We start from the raw sequence: 18926 nt of genomic DNA, 5'->3' as shown, positions 1-18926 counted from the left end.
AAAATATCAATATGGCGCGTTGTAGATATTTTCGTACTTAGTAGAAATTAAAATATTCTTTAGGAAGGTAAAAAATTATAATAGTCAGTCTCTAACCCCTTTGTGGACAAAAACATATTTTCGATATATTCCTAATATTATAAAACGGCTCTAAAATATTTATAAAATTGAAAAAGCTACTTGAAAATATTTTTTTTTGACATTTTTTTGATGTTATAGAAATTGAAACATTTCAAAAATATCAATATGGCCCCTCGGAGATATTTTCGTGTTTCGTATAAATTAAAATATTCTATAGAAAGATAAAAAATTGTGATAGGCAAGCTCTAATCGTTTGTGGACGGAAACGTGTTCCAGATAAATTCCTAATGTTATAAAACAACTCTATAATGTTTCGAAATTGAAAAATTTGCCTATTTTTTTTATTTGACATTTTTTGACGTTTTAAAAACAGAAACGTTCAAAAATATTAATATGACGCCTCAGCGATAATTACGTACTTCCTAAAAATTAAAATATTCTATAGGAAGATAAAAAAAATGTGGTAACCAAGCTCTAACCTTTTTATGGACGGAAACATATTTTCAATATACTCTTAATATTTCAAAATGGCTCTAAAATTTTTTTGAAATTGAAAAAATTGCTTGAAATTATTTTTTTAATACTTTTTTTTGCCATTTTAGAAACAAAAACGTTTTAGAAATATCAATATAGCGTCTAAGAGACATTTTCATACTTTGTAGAAATTAAAATATTTTGTGGGGAGTTAAAAAATTGTGATAGGCAAGCTTTAACCCTTTTGTGGTGGAGGAAAACGTGTTTTTCTAAATTTTTAATATTACAAAATAGCTTTAAAATGTTTTTGAAATTGAAAAATCTGCTTGAAAATGTTGTTTTGATATTCTTGACGTTTCAAATAAATAAAACTTTTAGAAATATCAATATGGTTTCTTGGAGATATTTTTGTGTCTAGTACAAATTAAAATATTCTTAAAATGGTAAAAAATATGATAGCCAAACTCTAATTCATTTGTGGATGAAACATGTTTTCGATACATTTTTTATATTATAAAATAGGTCTAAAATATTTTTAAAATTAAAAAACTATTTAAAAATATTTTTTTGATTTTTTGATAGTTTAAAAATAAAAATGTTTCAGAAATATCAAGGTGGTAAGCTCAAATACGTATTTTTTATATATTATTAATATTACAAAATAGCTTTAAAATAATTTTAAAATTGAAAAAATTGTCAAAATATTTTTTTTAGATATTTTTTAATGTTTCAGAAATGTAGATATTTTTTAATATTTTAATATTTTTGATATTTTTTAACATTTTAGATATTTTTTAATTGTCAAAATAATTTTAGTGTTTAATGCGATGTTTGGAGACATTTTCGTACTTGGTAAAAATTAAAATATTATATAAAAAGATAAAAAATTGAAGGAAAACAAGTCTTGTAGAAAACTGACGGCGAACCAAGCAGCTAGTGAATAGGTTGCTTCCAAACAATCCCTTACCGCTCAGTCTGCCAATCGGCTTCCATTTGCACAATCTATCTGCGGATTCTCGGCCTTTCGTCCTCCAATTCCTCTCCGTTTCAATCCCCTCACTCTCATGCCTCAGCTTTCCCATTTCGTTTCAAATCCTTCGGAATCCCTTCGCAGCCATCAGTTTCTCCAATTCGACCCCTAACCACAGAAACTAGGGTTTCGATAGGCATCTTGAAGGGCTTTATGAACCTGCACATTTCTCCTCGTGCTTTCTGATTTCTGTCTTCTCACAGATCTGCGATTTGATTCGTGCCGTGCATGTGCTGTTCTCGGCCGCGCTTCGAGTACACATCATGAAGCGCGAGTTAGACTTCGGATTGCCGGATCAGTCTCAGCTGGCTCAGGAACTTGAGGTTCAGAATGGTGAGTTTAGTGGAGTGCCCGAGGATAGGATCGGCAAGAGGCTCAAGGGCGAGATCGGCGGCTGTGAAGAGAGGAAGGGTTGGCGAAGTATGAGTAGTGGGATTCTTGTGTATAGAAGAACCAGAAGGTTTAAGAATGCCAAAGTCGAGGACAAGCCTATCTGCAGTTTGGGGAGTTCAGTTTGTGAAGGAGAGAAGAAGGCGGAGGCTGAGTTGCGTGCGGCTTCAAGTGAGACAGAGTTGAGGGATGGTGGAAAAAGTTCGAATTCAGGAGGCTCCGGGGGTGGAGGAATGGCGGTTGATGTGCCAGTTGAAGCTACGAAGCTGCGGGAATTGGGTTGTGCATCGGAGGAGGACCTCGTGGAGTGTATAGTTTCGGTGGCAGTTGGGTCTGAGTTACTGGACAGTAACAATAATGAAGCAGTTTTGTGCGTGGAAGTGGATGAGAGTTCCGAAGCTAGTGCTTTGGAGACTCAAACAAAGAAGAAGCTAGAAATTAAAATGTCCAAGAAGATTGCACTAGGGAGGATACCCAAAACTGTAAAGGAACTTTTTGCTACCGGTTTGCTTGAGGGGTATTCAGTTTTTTACAATGGTGGTAGCAAGGTAGTGACATTATCTTAATTTTAGTCTTGGGCATGTCTGTTGAAACTATGAGGGTTGATTGCCATTTTTGTATATCTATAAAATCATTTTACACGTCTCTATGTGTGGATGAAATTTGTATTCCCGCCATTGTGATGCGGTGAATTACAGCCAGCACCCTCAATGATAGTGGTTGATACCCATTTGTGTATAGACATGCTTGGCTTTGTATATTGCAAAAGTTCTATCTGTTAGTATGATCGTTTCGTTTTCCATATTCTTTACAGATAATGATGGCTATTTTGTTTTATATTAGATACAAATATTCCCTTTTTATTATTAGTGGTCAAGAGTCTATCTGGTTTTAGTAACTTAATTTTGGTTATAGGGATATGCACTTCGAGGAATGATTAAGGGCAAAGGAATCTTGTGCTTTTGTAGTTCGTGCAATGGATCTAAAGTGAGTATCAATTTGTTTTCTGGTCATTTTACTGTTCTTTATCATTTCGCTAACTTATTACATAAGACCTTTATCAATGTGCTGAGCTGTGTCTCTCTTGCGAATTAGGAATTTGATCTTTTGTTGTTATTTATGTGTAGGTTGTTAATCCATGTCAATTTGAGATCCATGCTTGTAAATCATACAGACGAGCAGCACAGTATATATGCCTTGAGAATGGGAAAAGCCTCTTACAGGTGGTGAAGGCTTGCAGCAATTCTCCTCTGGATACCTTGGATGAAACAATTCAGAGTGCTATTGGTTCATTGCCTGAAAATGAATCCATCATTTGTCAAAACTGCAATGGTGAGCTTTGCTTCTTTTTCGCAATTGTCTCTTAACCTTTTCTCCTGCAAGTGACTTCGTTTGGAAAATTTGGCCATAAGTGATCTTTGTTTTTGTTGATTTCAAGGCTCTTTTCTTGCAACATTTGCTGAAAAGGTGAAGAAACTTTGCAAATCTTGCTCAGTTACATTGCAACCTGAAGCCACTCCAACTGATGCAGATACTAGGTACTTTTTGCATTTCAGTAGGCCATATTTACCTTCTTGCTTATATCTCATTCTTGAATTGATAGTGTTGAGTTCACTATAGGTTGTACATTTTTTCGTTTATGGTAATTGGGCTATAATAAATTGATGGTCATTTGTTGGGCTATAGTTTTATGATTCTGATTCTGTAATAAATCAGTTTACTATATTTGTTTTTTCTCAGGAGCATTTAGAGTGTTAAGGGAGTTAACTCTCAGAGCAATTTAGATTTTCATCTTCTTTGGCTAAGAATGTGTAGGCATTGGCTATATGTACATATAATTTGAATTTTCTGGGATGAGAAGAGTTTGAACTCTTGCTGTCAGTGGAACATTTTTTCATAAGTCATATATTTGTACAAATACAGGTTCTTGCTGGTGGTTTGATTACATTTGGCAATGATTAAAATGAACATTGTACTTCTGTCTGTAGGAAAACTAAATGGAATAAATTTAAACAGAAGTAATTGAGCAAAAGACAAAAAATTAGAAGTAATTGGGGCAAGCTTGGAAAAGAGGTAGAGGAAGTCCAGAAATAACCTTGGTGGGAGACACTTAGGCTTGATATTAAGTATATGAGCATTACTGAAGAAAAGGCAATGTATAGAAATGAATGGATATCTAGAATTCATGTAGCTTATACTGCATAGTAGGATAAAGGCTGGATATGTTGTTGTAGAAGTAACTGAGCAAAATGGTAATAGGTTCCCGTTGGGTACCTGTACTTGGTCAATTCATACAAAATTTCATAAAAATAAGATAATAATTTGTAATAAGGATATTAATAATCTTCAATTTTATTTACTATCTACTACTTATTGTATATTTCATGATCATAATTAAATATATAAATCAAATTTAGTATAAAGATTGACAAGGATTAGTTTAATGTTAATACAAATGAAGATCATAATTTATAACACAAATAAATCATTATCCAACCATATCAAAACCTATTTACATCTAATAATGTTTTATCAATCTTCTCTAATAATGTTCATAACCCTTGTATTCATCTTTGATGAATCTACTACAATTATCTTTATCCTTGGCTTTCTGAGACTCTGTAACCTAATATATATGTGTGTAATTCTATAAAATATTAAAGGTTGGGGACCCCTCCCTGCCCCCAGACCTGTCCTTGACCAGGGAAAATTTTCTTTCTCAGGATAAAATTTGATGTATAAACCCTCATTTGGGTGGGTTTGGCAAGTACCCATTAGATTGGATACAAATTTTTCCATCCCTACATAGGAGATTAAACACTTAGAGAATGCAAAGTTTTTATCACAATATTTTTGGCCCCCTTAAGTTAGATGCAACATATGCGATTAGGAAGTTGATTACATTATTTTATCTTTCCTCAACATTCTTCATAATCATCCTACAAGTGGATAGGGACATGCTAGCTGTGTTTTCCCTCTATGAAGAGGAGCCATTTATGATTTAATGTTTTGTGCTTTTTGTGTAACACCATGGGTCCTTACCAAAAGTGTTAGCTGAAGGTGACTCATGGATTTATAAGACCAAGTAATATACCTAAGATGCCACCAATAAACTACCTATATGGGATTAGGTTGTGATTAGCTCCTTTAATTCTTTGTTTCCTTGCCAGAATAGAAATTCCATATTTCAATCTGACTTAAGTCAGTCCCAAACACTTTTCTGGCCTGCATCCACTTGGTAGTAGTCTTGCTCATCTCTGATACTACTTGTAATACCATGGGTCTTTACCCATAAGTGCTATCTGGAGGTGTCTCTTGGGTTCCTGAGGCCAAAGCCTAGTCATGCTCCTGGATACATGGAAATCATAGACTGATTGTTAGCGGATATTCAGACTGACTGTTATGATATATTGATGCACTTATTCTCTAAGTCTGTGATGTATATATTCTAACTTGGATATACTGATGTTTATACATTATCTTATCTAGATGATGCTGTTACTCTCTGATTTATAATGTTAGGATTAGGAGCTCTTAGGATCACTCAATTCATATGCCAATATGATTCACACCCTCACCCAAAATCAATCACAACAACAGAAATGAAAAACTGAATTGAAAACAGAATTGAAATAAGATAGAAACAACCAAACCACACAAGTAGACAAGCGCAATTTATCCTGGTTCGGATTGCTTGAATGCAACCCTACATCGAACATCTTTGATCCAAGAGCAATCCACTACAAACCATCCAAGAATCAGTACACAGGAGTTCCTCACGAGTATAGAATGAAAGCCAAGATTACAAAGGCTATCTCTCTATTCTTTTCTCTCAATCACTTGCACTTGCACACAATTATGAATGATGATCTAAACGATTGCCCCATGCGTTCTTTTTATAGACAATTAGGGTGGAAACATTAAGGAATATAAAAGACATGACAATACCTAATATACCCCTATACTCAAGTTACTGTTTAGAATAAAAGTTAACTAACTAAACTATCGCTCAAATACCAATCCGACGCAACTGACTTCTCCTGATTCTTCCAAGTATTCTAGAATGTTCTCGATGCAAAACTCTACATATAATGTTTATTTTGAGCTTATTCATTTATTTCATATTTGTCTTTTATTATTTATTGTTTTCTACTTATGTTGCATGATAGACATTGTTTTGTATCCATTGAGGCTTGCTGGTCCCTAGTGGGATCTGCATCCCAAATAGGGAACCATGCCAGATATGTCTTCCTTATGGAGTTGTGACATTTTTGGTTTGAGGATGGAGGGAGAACCAGTAGGCAATTTATTATTATAAGGGGCTTGTGTTATTTGGGACTTATAGTGCACTAGTTTTGGCATAGTGGGTGATGCGAACCAATTTATTTGAGTTTTTATGTTTGGCATACAGTGGGTTATGTGAGCATCATTATTGAAGTTTCTGTGTTCTGTATCAGGCTTGCTGGAGATTTTTCGGAGATGTATTTAGGTGATTGTTCCATTTTTGTCGTTCTAGGTGCAAGAGAGCTTTTGATGGTGTAAAGAATTAGTTTCATTGTCCAAAAAGAACCATCTTGCTTTCCCTTTATTTATGGTTGAGTGAGGTAGCTTGTCCCTATATACCTCTTTTTTGTGCAGTTTTTAGTGCAGATAGTAAGGTTACATGTATTTTTTTGTCTCTGCTTTTCTTATCTCCTGCTTCCAAGCTACAGTAAATGACAACCACCGAGCACCAAGGCCCAGGCTCAGGATTGTTTACTTTATAATTTCTGCTTGTGGATTGGCTGGAAGCACCTTGTCAACACTTCTTTCCCTTTGCTGTGATAAATTTAGAATTTCATGTAGGCAAAATTTTCCATTTATATCTTTTATACTCATTTGAGACCTGTCAGATCTTTGGAACCAGACTTGGCTTTAAGGAAGTCCATGAGAACTGCCAAAACATGCACTTCAGCCGAAGATGGGAGTCAAGAGAAGATAAGAAATAACAGGTATTCCTTTGGTTAATTTCTTCTCCTTTGAGGACACGCCCCCCCTCCTCTCTCATCCACATACGTAAACACTCTTTCTCTACATGCTGTTCCTGTCTGCTAATTTGTTTACATCTGGCTTGTTGTAGATCCTCTGATACTGCTTTAATATCTGAATCTCCTGGAAGTGGATCAATTTGTGTTTTGTCCCCAAAAAAGAGTCAACAGAAGATAATCGTAAAGTTTGTACTACAACTACCTTTATCTCTATCTATTGACTTTTATCTCTATCTATTGACATGTTACTTTTTTGTGGGTAATTTTAATTCCTAGATATCATAATCAGTTTGTGTCTATTGACATTCTGCTCCTTTTTTTGGTTAATTTTAGTTCCACCGTGTCAAAATCAGCTTTGAAGTTTTCTTCAAGAGCTTCAGTGCGGATTCCATCAAGAAATGATGGTCGGGGGAAGATAATAAAAAAGTCCGTCTCTCTTTTGGTTTATTTCCTTTTCCTTTTAAGTGAGATTTCCTTTTATTTGCTCTGAACCTGATTGAATCTGAATGTTGAAATTCAGTTATTTCTCCTGATACATTTTTCTGTTATTTCAGGTACTCAAAGCCTGTCTTGGCTCGAAAATTGCAGGGATGTGCTTCAGTGCGTATTTTATCAAAAAATAAGAGTCATCAGAAGATAACAAAAATGTTGTACTTATATTGAGTCATGCCATGTTAGTATATTTTTTCTCTCGCTCTGTATTGAGATGTTTTCATCTGGATGTATCAGGTCATCGAAAGCTGATTTAATTCCAAGATCTTCAGAAAGTGGTGCTCCTTGCATCTCTCCACCAAAGAAGACTCAGTGGAAGATTACAAAAAAGCAAGTACATGAATCTTTGTATTTTCGTTTTGGTTCAGTGCGATTGTATGTTATGATTTGGAAAATAACTACTGATGATCTGGTGATTCTTCCCCATTTTATAATACCAGAGATCTGCGGTTGCATAAGTTGGTTTTTGAGGAAGGTGGATTGCCTGATGGAACAGAGGTGGCATATTTTTCCCATGGACAGGTTGTTGATATAAATTACCCCCTCTGCTGTAACTTTGTAATCATTTTTGATCGTGTGAATTAATAGCAATTTCTTGGCAGAAATTGCATAAGGTTTTAAAAGGGGACATGAAAGAAATAACGCATGTTTATCCTTGTAATAATTTTTAATCATGTGAAGTAATAGATTTTTTTTGGGCAGAAATTGCGCGACGGATTTAAAAGGGGCCAGGGAATATTTTGTCATTGCTGCAGTTGTGAGGTATTTTTTTCTCTCTAGGCTTGAGCCCTCCCAATATTCTGTCAAGAGGTATTCATTTCCATTTTAATTCATGACCAGGTCAGCCCCTCACAGTTCGAAGCCCATGCTGGTTGGGCTTCACGCAGAAAACCGTGAGTTTTCCTCTTGTCCTCTCAATATTCTGTTTAGAGTTGTTCATGTCCATTATTGTTGTTTTTGACACTATCTGTACCATATACAGCTATTCATACATTTTCACTTCGAATGGGGTGTCACTGCATGAATTTGCAATATCTCTGTTGAAAGGCCGTAAGTGTAGTGCCAAGGACAATGATGACCTGTGCATCATTTGTGCTGATGGTGGGAATCTCTTGCTTTGTGATGGGTGCCCAAGGGCCTTCCATATAGGTGAAATTCTAATTCCTAAAATTATCTCTGCTGTTTGCTTCTGTCATTTCTGTTGCATTTAATCTGGCGGGTTTTTCTATGTGGGTGTGTGCTTACTTGGGAAACAAAAACTTTTTCGTGGCTGCTGTGCGGCCGAGTGATTTCTAGTCAGGCCACCACTTTGCCAAAAAGCCTTGGCTTGGCCCTGCCCCTGCCCCTGCCTCTGGCACTGCCCTGCTCTTGTTACTGTTGTAACCTGCCCCGACCCGACCTGCCTCATCCTACCTAAATCTCCGTCTCCATCCTGTCTTTGAAAATGCAAATCATCTTTCTCCTCAGCTAAGCACCCAATCAAAATTCAAGTATTTTGAGTAATTGTATCCCTCAATGCTATGAACAACTGGAAATCCCACCAGTGGAGAGAAAAGTTCAATCCATATTTTTGGAAATAAAAACATTGATCGTAAAAGAATTTCCATCTTTCACCAATAATAACAACACTGAACAAAATGTTTTTGGAAATAAAAACATTTTGTGCACACATATTATGACATATATGTGTATATATGTGTGGGTGTGTGCGCCTTCTATCATTTCATTCTTTCGCTTTGTGTAACATTGGCCTGTTTAATTTTTTAGTTGTTTTCAGTTCTGTATTCATTCCCAAATTTTTAGAAAAATTAGGTATAAAATGTCGTTTAACCAGGTGTTTTTGTTTAACACGGAACATTTTTAATATATATGTAAAATAAAATTATATTACATGGACTTTATGCATAAAAAAATTAACAATATATGGATTTATCAAATGACATTTTGTGTTTTTTGAAGGTGACATAAAAAATTAATGATGGATTCAGTTTTCATTTTCCCAAACTGAAGTGAAAACTAAATGCAAAAAATTGAAAACTTAAACTGAAAAGAAAATGAACACATGAAAACTAACGAATCAAAGGGGTGATGTTGGGGAGGGTGATCTGGCTGGTTGGAGAGAGCTGTTCTGTGGAAGTGGCCATCTTATGGTTATGGAAGAGTTCAAGAAGAAGTTATTGCTCATGGCGGTTGCTGAAGCCTTCAAAACCATGGCATGCTCGTGTTCTCTGAATATGACCTCCAAGCCACGCTGTGTATGATGAAGAAATTTTTTGATCAGCTAGCTGTGTATTGGAGTTTTAGGATCAACAACAAAACAAGTCTTTATTTTCCTACGTGGGCTGGGGCGGGGCTGGTTAACTTTTAGGATCAGCAACAGAAAAGAAATTTTATGATCAGACCTATGGCTAAAAAGACTACCATCTTAATGTTAACGTAACCCAGATACCCTAGATTGTCATTTTTCTAAAGATAAATATCAAGCTTGCTCCCATACCCAGCCTGTTCCAATTAAAGATTATTGAAAGCCATTCCGTCCTAGACGGACATCCATGAGGGCAGTGGGACTCAGGTCGGCATTAAATATTTGGGGATCAAAGTGTGTGTTTGTGTTTTTCCTCAAATATTTTTGTTGCTTGAAATGAAATCTCTCCAAAGAGGCACACGTTATAAACTAACCACACCTGTGATTTTGTTTCCTTCCCATGGGATCGTAACACCTTAGGCTTCTGCACTGAACTATATTTGGTTTTGAAAATTATGATTTGATGCAAGGGTCTGATTGAAATATGCTAAAGCAAGCTGGGTTTTGTTAATATAGAGCTATTTTTTTTAGTTAATTAGTGGAGATATGTGAAGACCCATAGTAGTGTTAAAATTAGCAGAACGGGGTTGGGATTCTTGTAAACTCTAATTTTTGGGTACCGCAGGTGGATTGGGAAATTTTATATAGTGAGGGCACAATTTATAATCTAAAATGATCATTTTGCAAACTTTATAAATTATAAATCTTTATCTAACATAAAAATAAATATCTTTTTGTTATATATTTTAACTAAATAACCTATTTCTTTATGTTTTTGATAGCACAGAAATAAAAAAAATATATAGTTTACATATCTAGTTGACATTTTCAAAAGAAAAAAGAAAGGGAAATATATATATATATATATATTAAGATGTTTTCCACTATCATTGTGGATGATAAGACTTTGCTTTTTTTTTTTTTTTGGGGGGGGGGGGGGGGGGTTGTGTGAAAAATGGCTAACATTTTATTAAGGAGCAGAGCACCCAAGCACCAAACACCCTCTGTCTACAGTAATCTAAGAGCGCCCCCAAATAAGAAATGAAGCAAAAACCAAGACAAAACCCCAACCCATAAAATCAACAACGACCCCCTATTCAGCCAGGAGCCAAATAGGATTTTTGAAATCCCAGGAACCAAAACCAGGCAGGCCAACCAAGTGCTCAGTCATGGATTCAGAAGTCAGCAGCCATGGACAGAGAGCTCCAAAATTGCAGAAAATACAGCTGTCAATGGCGCAAAAACATGACAGTTTTTCCAACTTCAAACATTCAAGCCATGTAAGATAAAGGCTTTTTCCATTTTCACATCAGATCCCCAAATTCAAATTTATATCAACCAATCTAAAAACTAGCAAGCCTTTCAAGCATCAAAACGCCATACACAAATTGGTTCAAGCAAGACCACAATATTCCCCCAACATCAATAATTCTTCAACTTAACCCTACAGAATCAGTTGGCCATCTTAAGTAGGCATTCAGATAACCCAACAGCAAGACACAGAACCAAACCCAACTAGTCACTAGAACCATATGAAGGGATAACCTAAAACAAGTGGAACTCAGGAACAATCCACAGAACAGAGGTCAAGCAACTTGTATTATTTCCTACAGAACAAAGGCCAAGCAACCTATATTATTTCCAATAAAAGGCCAGGAGAAAAGAAAGGTCAAAACCCAAGTCCACCAGTCTTCCAATTTTTGCAGGTGGATGTGTGGGAGCACCTATCCAGCACCCATGAGCTATTTCTCAAGCTGCATATTGAATTTCAATTTCCAGGATGCAGAGTGGATCGCCGCAGGTAGCGGTGGACCTTCAAAGTCTAGTGATATGAATGTTTCTTCTAATTGATAAAGGGTTACCTATCTGGTTTCTAACCATGCATGTAAATGGACAGATAAAATTAATATCTAAAGAAATCTTATATTTATGTGTTTGACCACCCTCTTGATTGTTCCAGCAACTTTTCCCATAGGCAATCATCATCCAAAAAGCAAAGATAATTTATGAATTATGTAAAAAAATTTGAATAGATCCACTCAAGGAATAGGAACTTATATTTTAAACAGTTATTAGAGACAACCAAGATACACATTTTTATTGACTGTATTAAAACAAGGATAACTTTTCCTCGAATATTAAAATAGGCATTACAACTTTCTGCTTTATCATTTGGTTGCTTCCAGCCTTGAGCCCTCACTTCCTGCTCTTGGGTGGCAGGCAGTTGAGTTTGATCTGCCTTGTTTTACCACTAGTGGTTTGGGGGGATAGTTGTTGGAACCATCCCCTGGGGGCAAGCCTCCAATAAACACATTCAGACCTTATCCTAATTGGCTTCATCTGGGTAGAACTAGTAGTCATAAGCTACTGAAAATGCGATACTTGGGTGCAGTTTATTGGTATAGTCCTCTTGGAGACTTTGGCTATGTTGTGAATGGTAACAGTCTATTGATAACATCAGAGACCGCTTGCATTGGATTTAGGATTGAAAAAGAACGTTGCAAAAGAAATAAGTTTGTTTGGTTCTGTTGATTGGTGGGTGGCCTTCTTTTCTTTACTGAGTTGCTTCCAATTTAGCAGTGTTTTTAGTTGATTTTGATGTGCATTCTCACTTGCCTATGCAGAGTGTGCATCATTATCAAGCATTCCTCGTGGTAAATGGTACTGTAACTATTGCCAGAATATGTTCCAAAGGGAGAAATTTGAGCGTAATGCCAATGCTGTAGCAGCTGGAAGGGTTTCTGGAGTTGATCCTATTGAACAGATAACCAAACGGTGCATTCGAATAGTTAAAAACCCTGAAGATGCTGATCTCATTGCATGTGTTTTGTGCAGGTAATGTTTATGTGAGCTATGGGAGACTAAATATTTAACCTTCCACTCCATTTTTCACTTTACGATTTTCTGCTCATGAACATTTGTATTTATTGAAATGATAATAGTTCTTTTGCATGTGTCCATATTTTGTTTAGTTAGATGTTAATGTTTCGTCTCCTGTTCTATGTAGGGGTTATGATTTTAGCAAATCTGGATTTGGTCCACGAACAGTTATAGTTTGTGATCAGGTATTCTTGTTGTCTATATTTCTCAGATGAGTGAAAGGTGATCTTAACATGGGATCCCTTGTTATGAATCCTTCTGGTTATAGGTTATTAACTAGTTTTATTATTTGTTTTCTTCCAGTGTGAGAGGGAATACCATGTTGGTTGCTTGAAGAAAAATAAGATGGCAGATCTAAAGGTTTGCACTCCCTTGGTTCATAGTTTTCTTTCCATGAGGAATTTCCATTTTATCTGAAAAGGTACTTACTGCTTTCTTGAACAAATTTGATGATCTCTTATGCACCAGGAATTACCAAAGGGGAAGTGGTTCTGCTGCATGGATTGCAGGAAGATTTTTTCCACCTTGCAGAATTTGCTGAATCATGGAGAAGAGAAGATCCCTGATTCTCTTTTGGATCTCATAAGGAAGAGGCATGAAGGTGATATTTCTGATAGTGTTGTAGATTTTGATGTGAGATGGAGGCTTCTCAATGGAAAAATTGCTTCCCCTGAAACTAGATCATTACTATCAAAAGCTGTTGCCATTTTCCATGTAAGTAATTGCTTTTGCGTTTACTTTGCTTTGAAACTAGATCATGCGCTGCTTTAACTTTTTGTTAAATGCTATTATGTGCATAACATTGCCTGACATCAACATAACCTGTGGTTCTTTTTTTTCTTTGAATCCTTCTGCTTACTCTAGCCCATCTTGCAAGAGTGAATTAGTGATAAATCCTTTTTTTTTTTTTTTTTGGGGGGGGGGGGGGGGGGGGTGAATGGAGAGATACTTTGGGCTTATTGTAATCTGGTTGGCCTCCTGGGATTGTGAATGGGTGAAGGAAAACATTCCTTACACTCAGATGCAGCTTTGTAAGGTTTTAAATGCCTTTAATCTTGTGATGGTGTCAAAATAAGCATGTGTTCCCTATTCTTTTTGGTTTCAAAGAGGGAAAAGATTCATGTCATTGGGGGACCCTGTTGATCTGTGGTCATCGCAGAGCATGTCAGAAGCAAACTTTTTATCCCCTAAACCTTCTGTCAGCTGAAATCATTTCAGGAAGAAAACAGAAAGTATATACCTTTTGAGTGCCTTCTATAATTTACCGCTCTTTTGCAGAAAAACCACCTTTCAGGAGGGAAGTGTCTTATTCATAATGATGTGTGTTCGTGGATATAATAAAGAAAACACAAACTAAAATGCACTATTGTGCTATTTCTAGTTGTTGTTGGTCCTTGTTGAGATAACTTTTTTTTTTTTTTCAATAGTATGGTTAATCTTAATCCATATGATCTTAAGATTAAAATCCCATTGTACCTTTTCTTTAATTTTAAATTTCATGGCTATCAACTTGTTCCACTGTTTCTCGTTTCTTGATACAAGTAATAATATATTCAATTGATTTATTGTCATGTGCTTTCTTAGAGATGATGGATTTTTCTGGTTGAACATAGTCCCTTGTTTAGATATATTCTTGTCAAGTGGTTCACAGATATAAAGTGAATTTTTGCATCTTGTGGGGGGGCTCCGAAATATGTTATTACTGGGCATGGGATACCTAATTATGTGGTTCTAAACTTTGTGCCTACTGCCTTTTCTGTTGTGCTTGTTTGGCTATATCTTTGCAATTTAAGAATAACAATGAAACGTTAGTTACATGAGAAATGGTTCAGAGGATCTAGCTGATATGCTATTTTGTTTTCCTCATTGCTTGTGCTACAGGAGTGCTTTGACCCAATAGTTGATTCAGCTACTGGCCGTGATTTCATTCCAACTATGGTTTACGGGTAATCATCAGGGCTTGGCCCATACCTGTTTCTTTTTCTGCAAGTGCACTGTTTTGTTTTTGTCTCTATTACCCTTGATCATTTATTTACATTCTTATCTTAGCTAAGATTGTACATGTGTGTGTCCTTTGCTCTCCATCACAGAAGGAACATCAGGGGCCAGGACTTTGGTGGGATGTACTGTGCAGTATTAACCGTGAAGTAAGAGAATTATCAAACTTAAAGGATCAAAGAGGGATTTAAAAGAAAAGTTCCTTTTACTTTTTAAGAATAATCCATATATATATATTTTTTTGCTTCATGGCCATTAACGAGAAGCTCCTTTGCTAATAATGCAGTTCATCTGTGGTATCAGCTGGAATCTTCAGAGTTTTTGGACAGGAAATTGCTGAATTACCTCTAGTTGCAACTAGTACTGGCAATCAACGCAAGGTGGGGTTACTAGTCTCTGTTGCTTGCTTCACAACCCTCCCTTCCCCCAACCAAAACACACACACCTGCACGGATAAAGTGTCTCTGAACTTCAGATCCTAGTCTTTTATTCCAGAAATTATGTTTTACCTTACATCGAAATATCTTCTCAGGGGTGTAGTATAACAGATTGGCCTTCCTATATACTTGTAAACTGCTCCATTACTGGACAATTGGCTTCCCATAATCATAATTGAATTCTTATTTGATTGCTTCTCACTGTTCCTTGAAATATACTAACCACTTCAGTGCTATCTTGAGTAGAAAACAACACCGATCCTTAATCCTGCTAAGTAGGTTATATCTTGAGCAGAAGCAAACACTTTGATCAGTTTGACAAATCTGATCTGGTAGCATTAACTATCTGCTACTATGCATTAATGCGGTGCATCTAACTATGGGACATTAGCTCTATTTGATTTCGTAAACCAATCGAAGACACTCTTTGTTGATGGGGTTCTAGCTTGCACCTGTGCTGTAGGTTAAGTGATGATGTCCGAAGAAGCATCAATGTTTTGGATAATTTGGAGTTAAAAAACTCCCTTGACATGCATAATACATCTAGGAAACATGTCCAAGAGTATGCTCTAAATTTGTCAGTCCTTCTAGATAGTAACGTATCAAGATATTTGGGAAGGCACACTTCCTCATCTCTTAGATACACATCAAACACAGCATGGGTTAGATGGAAATGACTTGGGAGCATTGTTATGTGGATTCGTTATTCTCTTAACACTTCTACTGTTAAATGTATTACTCTTTGTTAAAGTGTGGCTCATGCCCAGATGGTGGAGGGTTGCATTAGATAGCCCCAGAACTAGCATAAAACCATAAGATCTTCTCAACATGGGTTCTAGGCAAAATATTAGGTGAGCTAGAATTTATCAGCCAATTTCGCCTGGTGGAAATAAGGTTTGGTTTGTTGTTGGATGCCCAAACTTCCTATTCCTACTTCTTGTGTTGGGACATTTTTTTCTTTTTCTCAAGCAGCTTTTACTTTCATTTATAATATAGGAATGTGCATTTTTTGTTTCCCCGCTATGTCATATCTTACTATTTGGAAATTTTAGTGTTGATGTGTTGGCATCATATCTTATTCTCACGCGACGTCCACATCTACTTCCATGCCTAGTGGTTCTCTCATTTGTGTGTTGAAACGCTTGCTATTTGACAGCATTTCACAGTAGTTTGATCGAATGACTTGTTTAACATCATTTGACACCCCAAAATTTCAACTTCTTCCTGGATTGTCTTCTCCTTGTGTCATCATGGTGGGTCTTGCAGAAAACTGTATGTGACAGCAAAGTTCGAGTGCAATTTTGTTCACCCCTTTAACGGGGGTGAAGATAACCCCCAGTCCTTTGGGGGTTATCTTTCACAGAGGGGCAGCCAAACATCAAATCAATTGGCTGCCCCTCTGTGAAAGATAACCCCCAAAGGACTGGGGGTTATCTTCACCCCCGTTAAAGGGGGTGAACAAAATCGCACTCGCAAAGTTCAGTAGGGAAAAGTGATGTATTGTGTGATCTCAGCTTTTTAAATGATCTACATATACTGCAGAAGGATAATTAGTCTTTATATTTACAAACTCTTTGTCGTAAGTTGGATCTTCATCTAGTGAATGTTTTTTCCTTTTCCTCTGCAATGATATTTAAATGTTATTCTGATTGTCCACACAAATGCTTGAGAACAGGGCTATTTCCAGATATTGTTCTCCTGCATTGAGAGATTTTTTGCGTCCTTGAAAGTGAGGAATCTGGTCCTCCCTGCTGCTGACGAAGCAGAATCAATATGGACACAGAAATTTGGTTTTGAAAAGATACCACCTGAACAAGTATGCATTATCTCTAGCTGTCCTTGTTTCCTGGTTGTACATTCATGAACTCGTATCAACATCAGTACTTTGTATCCTTTGTTCTGCAGCTTAGCGATTACAGAAAAATCTGTTGGCAGATGCTGACCTTCAAAGGAACAACTATGCTACAAAAACTGGTTCCCCAGGGTTGATCTATGCATTAGTAACTTTGATGTATCTATAGAGTCCAGTTGAGTATATCAAAGCCAATTTTTCTTCAGCGGCCTCATCATGTAATATAGTTGGTTGTTGTTAATGGTCATTGGATTGGAAAGGAGACGGTCATGGTAGTAGTAGGTGAAATATAAATTTACAAAGGAAAACTATACCATTTAGTTTATGTTTATGGTTTTGAAAGATAGAAATTGGTGTCAATGTGTAAATGCATTTGAATGGTGTTTTCCTTGTAGTCGAGCTGGAGCTCCATGTAACTGATGTTTTGGTGTGTTGCATGTATCCGTTCTATCTACAATGTTATTCAAGTGTTTTCTTAGGCCCCTGTACCCGTTGACATGGGATGGTTAAATCTTGTTATCTGGCCTTCATGTATTGCTCTATTTTAGTTGATGGTTTAGTATTGCATCAATGTTGCAATACATTGGAGACTGTTCAACAAGACTTTATGGTTTTGTTTAAAGTTCTGAACTCTGTTTTCAGCTAATTACATCATTTACATCTTGAATAAAGTGTGAGCAAATCCTCCTTATTCATTATTCTCTCAACATCTGGCTTTGCTTCATCCTTCTTGACCACCATCTCAATTTTCTTCTCCCCATCTAACGGCAGCCCCCATGCCGACTCCAACACCACCATCAATATCTTAGGTAGCCTTGTATACCGCTATGTATAGTTCGCCTGAGAATCGTGATAATTAGTTTCTCATTCAAGAACTGCCCAGCAAACATGACCGGTGACAGACCGGAAAACACCCCCCCCCCCCCCCCCCCCCCCCCCCTTATTGTAGAGCTCCAACCACGGTGATTTAAGGAATCTGGGATTGCAGGATAGACAGAATAAGAATCTGGGGGGCAGAACCCTCGATCAGAAGTTCCCCCCCTCTCTTCCCCCTCTTTTCCACTTTTCTCTCTATTTTCTCAAAATTCTCTTCCAACAACTATTCTCCTCCCTTTCTTCTGTTTTCGGCCACCCATATGAATGGATTGGTTGGTATGATGCTTCCGGCCCCACTTTAGCTCTATCAACTGGTGCTGCCAAGGCATGCCAAACTTTGGTTTCTTGAGTCTGGCCATGCTAGTAATTTCTTCTCATCAAATTGGCTTTACTCGGTCTCAAAATTGCCCGTTCTCCTTATTGTTCAGACAATCTGGTCGACGACTGGTCCAATGCTCCACACCCTTCGTTATAAACTCTCCATACATACTCCAGTATACAACAGCCAAGCTCAAATTGACTGAACTATTCACACAAGTCTGGCAGAGAAAAAAATGCTCCCGGCCTCTATTCTCTGCTTATTTCAACCCTTTCAGGCATCCATGGAATTACAAAAGCTTCTGGTTAGAAGTGAGAAGCAGCACATTCAGTGGAAGAACAGCCTCTGAACTTCTAAGCTATTTTAGATGTCCAAAACAGGCTCTTGTTTGAAACTATCCACCTTGGATGTAGCTTTTGGTGCTGCAAGTACTGTTCCATGGGCAGCTGCAGCTTGTCAAGTCCAGCATAGAATTCTCTGACGAGGTCTCTTGGAGCCCCATTTCCTGGCAGGAAAATGGGATTTCTAAGAGTTGATTTCAGAGCTCGAATTGATCGCCGAGCTTGACGAATGGTGGATGCAGATCTGGGGGCATGCTCTGCAAATAGCTTGGTCGTGTCTATCATTGGGGGTGGGGTGGATCGTGCGGCCTTTAGCCACCAATATAATCAAACACGAGGTGAAGCCGGCTAATGGATGATTTCATTGATGGCGAAGATGGTATACCATATTGCTGGATGTGGATTAAATGTGATTGATTTGGAT

At 37.0% G+C, this 18926-nt stretch overlaps 1 protein-coding gene across 1 annotated transcript; it reads left to right on the top strand.

Annotated features, from left to right (window-relative positions):
• The first annotated feature begins 1479 nt into the window (after positions 1-1479).
• LOC127790163 (uncharacterized) lies at positions 1480-17446 on the top strand. Its single transcript, XM_052319460.1, has 22 exons — positions 1480-2523; positions 2891-2962; positions 3103-3307; positions 3414-3513; positions 6868-6966; positions 7095-7187; positions 7336-7428; positions 7557-7649; positions 7732-7824; positions 7935-8016; positions 8197-8256; positions 8335-8387; positions 8477-8643; positions 12424-12634; positions 12807-12864; positions 12983-13039; positions 13148-13393; positions 14561-14625; positions 14770-14826; positions 14964-15057; positions 16790-16930; positions 17020-17446. The coding sequence occupies exons 1-22, from the start codon at positions 1849-1851 to the stop codon at positions 17101-17103; spliced, it is 2898 nt and encodes a 965-aa protein (XP_052175420.1). The 5' UTR covers positions 1480-1848; the 3' UTR covers positions 17104-17446.
• The last annotated feature ends 1480 nt before the right edge of the window (positions 17447-18926 follow it).

Source organism: Diospyros lotus, chromosome 14, assembly GCF_014633365.1.
Source record: "Diospyros lotus cultivar Yz01 chromosome 14, ASM1463336v1, whole genome shotgun sequence".
Classification (NCBI taxonomy): domain Eukaryota; kingdom Viridiplantae; phylum Streptophyta; class Magnoliopsida; order Ericales; family Ebenaceae; genus Diospyros; species Diospyros lotus.
This window is presented reverse-complemented; position numbering and strand designations above follow the sequence as displayed.

Excerpts from the sequence above, each read along its gene's own strand:
- LOC127790163 (XM_052319460.1), top strand. The coding sequence starts at position 1,849 with ATGAAGCGCGAGTTAGACTTCGGATTGCCGGATCAGTCTCAGCTGGCT. Across the intron at positions 2,963-3,102 it reads GTTCGTGCAATGGATCTAAA|GTTGTTAATCCATGTCAATT; the intron begins GTGAGTATCAAT and ends ATTTATGTGTAG. Across the intron at positions 14,626-14,769 it reads ATTCCAACTATGGTTTACGG|AAGGAACATCAGGGGCCAGG; the intron begins GTAATCATCAGG and ends TCTCCATCACAG.